General features: G+C 45.5%; 1 protein-coding gene across 4 annotated transcripts in view; it reads right to left on the bottom strand.

Moving 5' to 3' along the window:
- Positions 1 to 291: 291 nt before the first annotated feature.
- Positions 292 to 8,891, bottom strand: part of LOC108937981 (NMDA receptor synaptonuclear signaling and neuronal migration factor-like) — a 34,361-nt gene continuing 25,761 nt past the window's right edge. For all 4 annotated transcript variants that reach the window (XM_029259680.1, XM_029259682.1, XM_029259681.1 and 1 more), the window contains 8 exons: positions 8,303 to 8,430; positions 7,890 to 7,973; positions 7,686 to 7,719; positions 7,456 to 7,526; positions 6,830 to 6,909; positions 6,622 to 6,724; positions 4,481 to 4,556; positions 292 to 2,189 (listed from right to left, as the gene is read on the bottom strand). In XM_029259680.1, the coding sequence (XP_029115513.1) occupies positions 2,092 to 2,189; positions 4,481 to 4,556; positions 6,622 to 6,724; positions 6,830 to 6,909; positions 7,456 to 7,526; positions 7,686 to 7,719; positions 7,890 to 7,973; positions 8,303 to 8,430 (674 nt within the window). In that variant the 3' untranslated portion in view covers positions 292 to 2,091. The remainder of the gene's footprint in view (positions 2,190 to 4,480; positions 4,557 to 6,621; positions 6,725 to 6,829; positions 6,910 to 7,455; positions 7,527 to 7,685; positions 7,720 to 7,889; positions 7,974 to 8,302; positions 8,431 to 8,891) is intronic.

Genomic DNA, 8,891 nt, shown 5'->3' with positions numbered 1-8,891 from the left:
CTTTCCCTCACACCCTTTGCAGTTCCTGGACCAAACAGTCTGCAGACTTGTCTCACACAATTTCTGTTCCAGGACTGACATTCTGTGAGTGAAATTTAAAAAAAATGTAGCCTTCTCTGTCTTTATGGGCCTAGCATCTGAAGAGCAGCTGGCGATGAAGAGGTGTAGCGACCAGAGCACTGGGGCACTTGGACATGCACATTTTCCAGCCCGCAGTTACTACAATGTTCTTCATCTGCTATACCAAGCAATTCATCCATCCACCTGTCTATCCGAGTGAAAAACAAATAACACTTAACAGATCCTTCTCTGGGTTGCGGTATCACTGTATAGGCCAGGACCCAACTTTCAATTTGTCTGCTTCATTGGATTGATATTACCAAACGATAATTTTCAGGGCAACTGAATGATTCCATTAAGAATACAAACATAATTCAGTAAAAACTAATTTAAGAAATCAGTGGCTTTCCTTATAATTGAAGCTCAAGAGGAAAGCTTATATAATTTTGCTAAATATTTCACCCTGAATTTTTAGCCACGGGCAGCGGATGTAAAGTCTTGTACGGCTCTCATAAAGCAGTTGGCTCTAACTCTTCTGCAAAATGGTCAACCAATCAAGGGGGCAACATATATCTGCTTGAAACATCTAGTGACTATGAAGAAATTTATACAACACCCAAAAAACAAGCCTGACAGGCCAATAAAACAAGGGCATCAAGTAGCTCAACGTGTAAAGAATTGGATCCAGGCCCCATTTTAAAAACCTGTATTATAATGTTGCACTAATAGAGCAGTGATAGCGTTAACAGAGCAGTTTTCCAAATGATAAGGAGCTCTAAGGACTGAGTTCTTGCGTTTATTTTGATTTGTGCTACTTTGCCCTTGGCTTATATAGTGCGTTCAAATGCCCAGGCAATGTGTATGGTGAAAGTAAACAGTTGCAGAAGTCAGACAGCGATGTTTGACCCAGTAGGTTCTTCCTCCTCCGAAACTACAAGCACAACATTACAAGGCAGCCTGGAAAAAAAAGAAAGAAAAAAAAAAAAACTCTGCTTCCTTAAGCCTGGGAGCATTGGAGCCACTGCTGTATTAGCTGAAGCATGTGGGCAGAGCTGCCTGTTTACAGTCGTGTCTTTACAAAAACACATCTTTTTCTGGTCACCAACGCAGGTTTCCTCTACTGCTGGAAGGGAGCTGACACTAATAAAAAGCTTGCATATGCTCACTAAAGTGGTTGGGCTCCAGCATGGCACTGCTAGACATGCTTAAGTCCTACTTGACCCCTAATCAATGAAAGGTATAAAAACACACAAGAGCCCCCAAATGGTCACATTTCTGACCCAATAATCCCAGCTCTGAGTGACTTCAGTGATTTTTAATAACTTTGGAATATCCTTGAGTTACTCTTGAAATCCTTGAGAGACTCAAGTATCTCTTGAGCAAAGCAGTTCAAACCTCAAACTGACACAGCACAACCATGGATGGGGGCAGTAATCACTAAAAACCTGAGATATTCAAAGTAGTTCAGGAACTAACACCAATACAGTAAGTTTAAAATACAACTCTTAGTATCTAAATACAGAATATTTGTACCACTATAGATGTACGGTCTTCATGTGGCATGTATAGATGGTGTGATTTTTTTTTTTTTTTAAAACTGATTTTCATCCTTGAAAATGTTCATACAAACAGTGTTTGTGGACCCATTGCAGAGGGCTTAAGACAACTGACTGTTGGGTTCCTTAGTCACTGTAGAAGAAACTGAGATACTGGCTCTACCAAAAGGAGGTTCGCATCTCGCATGGTCTTCCTGCTGCCGTCTCTTCGCTCCTCTCTTCTGAAGGCTGGCCTCTTGACCTGGCCGAGTTCTCTTCAGCTCCTTCTCCACATCCTCCCGCCACAGAAAAATTGACAGGTCACTGGAGGACTGTTTTTTGTTTTTCTTAAAAGGAGGGTGGAACGTACACACTGCCACGGCGACCCCCTCCACTTCAACATCTCCGCTTCGGTTTCCATGGTGAAAACCATTACTGGAGGCTCTAGAAGTGCCACATCCAGCCAAATGTGCCGGTTTTAAAGACAGCCTAGAGGTCACAAGAGATCATCATAATCAAGCAATTTGGAGTGTTGCCGGGCCTTCCATAGACGGAAGAGGCGGAAGTCAAAGTACATCTCGATCATCTCTTTACCTGGAGAGAGAACAGGAGCAGGATGTTGTTTGTATGCACAGCTTATAGTACAACTTTGCCATCCTCTTTATTATCGCTCATGAAGATATATTTTATCCATCATCTCCTAAGTGTCTTTTTTAGTGGAAGCAGGTAGCATTGTAGTTAGAGCCACTGCTATGCGCTCAAAGGACCTGTCCTGACGCACATCTAACAATGACTACCATCTAGACCATGTCCTGCTGCAGTACTCTTGAGCAAGAGAACTCTGAATCAATAGTTTATAAAGAGGAGTATAAATCAGTATATCATAGTAATTTGCTTTGGAGAAAAGTGCCAACTACATGAGTAACTTCAGCTATCCATTGAAGAAACAGGGCCTCCTGTTATCGTGATTGTGTCTTTTACATTTACATTGACGTTTATTTGTTTAGCAGACACTTTACGCCGAAGTAACTTCCAGTGAATACTATGTACTAATAAAGTAAGTTGGGACAGCTGGTAGCATAGTGGTTAGACCCACTGCCTTTAGACCCAAAGGTTGCAGGTTTGAGCCTCACCTCTGGCTGTAGTACCCTTGAGCAAGGTACTTACCCTGAGTTGCTCCAGTAAAATTACCCAGCTGTTTAAATGGGTAAATAATTGTAACCTTAACATTGTAAGCTGCTTTGGAGAAAAGTGTCAAGTAAATGTAAGTCTTCTGATGCGCAAGCAAATGACACACTAGCTATGTAAGGGAACAGTGCTACTTTTGGCCAACTTGAGCAGTGGTGACAGTCTCACAAACATTAGATGATTTAGATTCTTCACACTTTTACAGGGAATTTGTTGGAGTCTGATCAAACTTGGGCCTGAAACTGAGCTGGCAGAGAGCTGCAGACAGAGACGGCTTGTGGCTCCTGAGGAAGAGTGACAGCAAGCAGTCGGGAGTGGAGCTTTGCTTATAAACTTAAGAAGTAATTATAAGGGCATCAATAAGTGTCACGGTAGTGTGGGGTACCAGCCCAGTTGTATTGACATCATTTCAACTGTGTGCTTTGTAGTTGATTAATTAAACTCATCATTATTCCCCAGTGAGTACCATGTTTTTTACATTATACACTATGCATTGCATGGTTAGAAGATGAGATACTTATCAATTTGATGCTATGCTTTTTTTGTTGTAAAGCATAAGGATGAAAATACGTGTATGGTAAGTGTGTGATTATGTAAAGTCAATTAATCGTTATTTAGGTGCGTTCAGATGAGTCCTTGCACATTTTTCACAGAAGCTCTCATACATTATAATTAAAAGTAATGCTCATTAGTTACAGCATAACCACTCTTCATGCTCTGCTACCTCTGTGATTACTGGCACAACAGCTCATTTATGGAGACAGCAGTAGATATCTGCAAATTGCGCCGCTATCAGTGCCTTTGGCTTACTATAATAAGATTTTAATGCACATCCCTTGTATCTGTTCTCTTGTGTTGTGGTTATAGTTTCTGACTCTTAAATATTTCTAATTTTGTGTAAAAGTAATGTTTATTATTTACATTTGTTTATTTAGCTGACACTTTCCTCCACAGTGACTTATAATGCTGATCTACTTACTATTATTTGCCCATTTATACAGCTGGGTCATTTTTACTGCAGCAATTTAGGGTAAATCCCTTGCTGAAAGGTACTACAGCTGGGATTAAAACCTACAATTTTTGGGTCCAAAGGCAGCAGCTCTAACCACTACGCTATGAGCTTATGCTTTTAGTGGTGTAGCACGTTTTCGAAAACATGGCTGCTAGAATGTGCAGACGTGTTTCTGTGGCATGCAGTTCCATACAGCTGTTTGCACAAAGTCTATGTTTAGCTGATGCTTTTCTGCAAAGTGACTTTAGAGTTATTTACCTGTTTATATAGCATGGCCATTATTTACTGAAGCAATTCAGGTGGCGGGGGCGTGGTGGCGCGGTGGCGCAGTGGGTTGGACCAGGGTCCTGCTCTCCAGTGGGTCTAGGGTTCGAGTCCCGCTTGGAGTGCCTTGCGACGGACTGGTGTCCCGTCCTGGGTGTGTCCCCTCCCCTTTCGGCCTTACGCCCTGTGTTGCCGGGTAGGCTCTGGTTCCCCGTGACCCCATATGGGACGAGCAGTTCCGAAAATGTGTATGTGTGCAATTCAGGTGAATATTTTGCTCAATGGTACTACAGTAGGATGTGGGATTCAACCTTGCAGCCCTTAACTCCAAAGGCATCAGCTCTAGCCACTATGGTACCTACTGCCCTGTGTCCATGTGTGTGGCCAGGAGTGTGTATTCATACGTGTGTGATCTGCTCACCCTGTGCCGACAGCTCCAACGGAGACTTGAATTCAATAGAGTAAGGCTTCATCAGATTCTTCAGGTTTTGGAACAGCTGCAGGGAAACAAGTCCGATATAAAGTGTTCAGCTCAATGGCTTTTACTGCTGTTCAGAAAAATTCCAAGAGCAGAAAGGAGACGTACTTTTACTACCACTGACGGTAACACATAAAAATGACTCTTTTTCAAGATTAATTGATCTCTGTAAATGCAAATCCATAAACTTTGCCATTATTTAGCTCACCTTTTCATCCAGTGTCACTTGGGATGTGAGGTTTCTACACTAAGCTATACTTAGAATGATTTACCAGTTTTTGCAGCTATGTAATTTTTGCCTTATAAGTTCAAGCTAAGGATGCTGAACAACACGACTACAGCAAGACTGGGCATTTGAACCCAGAGCTTTCAGGCAGCAACTCTGACCACAACACCACATGCTTTCTTTCAGCTTTTTTAGATGGAAGTGGAGCTGATGAAAGCAGTTAACATCAGGTGCCTTATCAATCAGCTTTATTAATTTTGTGGTATATCAGTTATGTTTTATACATTTGTTGAAAGGTCATATGTTTTGGTAGAAACCAGTGGAAAAGCTGTGCTTGTCTTACTGACCAATGTGTATTATGCTTATTTAGTTATGAATAGGGGGCGTGGCGAAGCAGAGGGTTTGCTGGGTCCTGCTCTCTGGTGGGTCTGGGTTTTGAGTCCTGCTTAGGATGTCTTGCGATGGGCTAGCGTCCCGTCCGGGGTGCGTCCCCTCCCCCTCCAGCCCTGCGCCCTGTGTTGCCGGGTTGGGCTATGGTTTGCTGCGACCCCACTTGGGGCAAGTGGTTTCAGACAGTATGTGTGTGTGTGTGTGTGTGTGTGTGTGTGTGTGTGTGTGTGTGGTTATGAATACTATACTATATGCAGCTGTTTCCACTGTAAGTCACTCTGCACACAGCAGTTCAGCATGAGCATCAGTCTTGTGTTCAGCTGAACCAATCTGTGGCCTCTGTGGAATAGTTTTTGAACTCGGAGTGCTGGACACTCTGTTAGGAGTCCATACACCCGTCGGCTCCTAAGAGACACTCAACGCCCCACCCTGGCTGGACAGCAGGATTACGCCCAGAGAGAGAATACAGTCAAGTTCCACCCAAACAAATTCCAAGGGCTCTTCCCTGAATATAAAGAGGATGGACAGGGACGTCAGGGTTGTGGTGAGGAGAGAGCTCAGTATTTACCAAGTGTGTAAAAGCAGGACTTTTGGCTCCTGGGGTGTGTAAAGTGGGTTGAGAAGAACAGCCTTGTTCTAAGATCTCCTCACTGGACCAGTAAAGCTATTATTAGACAAGCAACAAAAGTTTTTGGAGCAGATGCAGTTACGCATACTGACATTTACGGGGATGAGATAAAGGTAAAGCAGAAAATGCTCACAGTTTTTTTTTTTTTTTTTTGAGTCTTCTCCCGCACCACGTGTACCCGTCAGCACCTTTCTCACTGTGCCGTGCAGGTGGTATTTATGTGGACCATTATGTCTGTAGGCTCTATGTTTCTGCACCGTTCCAGGTATACCTGCAGGTGTGTTTATAATGACTGTGTGTCTGGCATGTGATTTCTATGAGTGCGGGATTATGTAAGTGTGTGTGTGAGCGAGCGTACAAGTGCGTGGGCGTGCGGCGACTGTGTGTCTGCCCTGTGCCAGCTGTCAGTCTAACTCAGCCTCTCTGGGCGCCGATTGTTGGAGCGGCGTTGGGGGTTGGGGATCTATCAGTCACAGCACAGCCACCCATCAATGTGGGCCTCCTCTTATCTCCATGGCTACAGCCTCAGCAGAGTGAAGTCCACAGCACGAGGCCTGCGGCACACCTCCACGACCCCGGGCAAAAGTGCTGCTCCGGAGCTGGGAAGCAGCTAGATGCAGATGCCCTGTTCTCATGATGCCGTAGGAGAAGAGGTAATAAAAGCCTGGTGGGAGGTGTACCGCTGCCACGCAGAATTAGGCCATATGGAGCAGTAAATATTAAAAGTCTCCGGGCTGCTGGAGAGCAAGAGAACGGAGCAGCGAGGGAGGTGATGCGCGACAAGGAAAGGGTTTTATCCAGGCTGTAACGACGGAGCGCGGTGCTGTGATGCACCCATACCTTCTCTCCGTTGGCGTTTCCCAGCACATAGCAGCCCATGATGTGAATGAGGTTGGGCTCGGGGTTCAGCTTGCTCATGAGCCGGCTCAGTCGCTTCCAGAAGCTGCAGACGGCGATGCAGATGAGGGTTAAGGTAAAGTGGGGTGAAGTGATTGACACTCTAACACAGCAGGCAGCTAATGATGCACAGCGATGGAAAAGGACTTACTTGATCATGTCTTCCTCCTTCTCCACTTTGGCAAAAGTGGCCACCTTGTTCTTCAACAGGTACAGGTGCCCTGGGCCTCCCTGTGATGTGGAGAGACTCATATTTACACTGACGTATTCATTTAGCCAACGCTTCTTTCCAAAGTGACTTACAGTGCTAAGCTACATACACTGATTTACCCAGTTATATAGCAGTGTCTTTCTTACTGGAACAGTACAGGGCAAGTACCATGATCAAGGGTACTACAGCAGTGGTGGTACTCAGACCAGGGTCTTTTGAGGTCAAAGATAGCACATGCTATTCTACCTGCTCCCTCTTATTGGGCACTACACATGCACACAAATTGTTTATCATTGTGAGGATGTCACACACTCTTGCCTCTTGTGGTGAGTACCACACACACACCTGAAAAACCCAAAACAACAATGCTTTTAGTTTCTTTGGAATAGCAAACTGTTTTAATGAAAATCAGTTTCTCTTATGGGTTTGGCTTGGGTGTTTTACTATCCTTGTGGGGACTTTTTTCACCAGAAACTGCCCCTGCAGTGTTAGGAATACACACACAGAAGCATTCAAGAAGAGGCTCTTTCTCTTCCTCTGCTTTCCCTCACAATGCTGCTGCTCACCTGACAGAAAATGAGCATCCTCCAGATCTTACAGCCGCGCCTGTAGGCCGTCAGTTTCTTCTCGATCTCTTCTGCAAGAAGATGAAAGAAAGACATTTCTACGCATGTCGGCTCCACAGGAGCAAGCGCTGAATAAAAAGCTCCCTTTCTGCTGCGTGACCTTCGGTAAACCCCACTAAAGGGTGGACTGGTGACACACGCAGGAAATATGTGGTCGGACTGATTCTCACCAATTATGTCATCGAAGGTGGCGTGCTCGTGATCCTGTGGAGAGAGGGAGGGATTGAAGAGTAGCTGTCAGTACCGAGCTGGCATGACCCGCTTTCACACACCCACATTGCCAACATTAGAACATCCAGGCTGGTGAGCGCAGAGCGACCACAAGGCCATTTCCGCGCACAAGGGTCCGGGGGCAGAGGCATGAGCAGACTCACGTAGAGGATGGGGATGATGGAGGGGTCGTCCCTGCGGATGATGGTGGGCACGTACTCTGCCTTCGGCACCTTGGAGGAGATGAGCTGACGGAGGGAAAGAGAGAGCGTGAGACTCGCACAGACCTGACTGCTGAGACTCTGTCTGACAGAAGAAGGGCAGTGGCCCCAAGACTGAGTGTTGGGCCTTTACCCTAAGTCTAACTCAGGTTCACTGCATCATGGAGACTTTTTAGCAGGTGCCACCCCACCAAGACTGTTTGTAATATTTGGTTTGCATTAACATTTATTTAGCTGACCACTGAAGGAGAAAAACCTTTGGATTTGAGACAGAGAACGTTTATCTCCGTCTCAAGACATCTGACACAAGCAGCAATGTCAGCGTATAGAGTTAAACAGCAGTTGTGCCTTCTCACCATTATTTTTGGGGGGATGAAGTCATCGCCCTGGCACGCCAATTTCTCCGCCTCGCGCTCCTCCTCCCAGTCCAGGTCCTCACACACCTCCTCATTGAGGGCCCCCGAGGAGGCCTGAAGATCCCCACCTTAGGACGGGAGTCACAGGGAGACGTTAGAGACGAGAAGTGAGGACGACAGATGATGGGACCATGTGGAACGCAAAGGTGGACCGCTGTTGTACAAAGGGGACAGAGACAGATACCCAGGTGACTGCTTGCCTGTCCATCGTGCTCCCGGACATGCGTGGCCGAACAAAAGCACACAGATGGACAGGCAGACGGCTGCCAGATGTAGGTGAGAAAAGAAAAACACACAGGCAGAAGCACACCAGAGGTGACGAACTGAACAGAGCCAAGTGCGAGCGTAATTGTGTGTGTGTGGGTCTCACACACACACACACACACACACACACACACACACACACACACACACACACACACATACATATACTGTATATCGATATTTCTTTTTGCACATTTATTCATTCAGCTAACATAGTGTTCAGCTACTCACAGTTGTTTACCCATTTATAAAACTGGGTGGATTT

This window comes from Scleropages formosus, chromosome 17, assembly GCF_900964775.1.
Source record: "Scleropages formosus chromosome 17, fSclFor1.1, whole genome shotgun sequence".
Lineage (NCBI taxonomy): Eukaryota > Metazoa > Chordata > Actinopteri > Osteoglossiformes > Osteoglossidae > Scleropages > Scleropages formosus.
The sequence above is the reverse complement of the archived record's forward strand: the minus strand, read 5'-3'. Positions and strand labels throughout refer to the sequence as shown.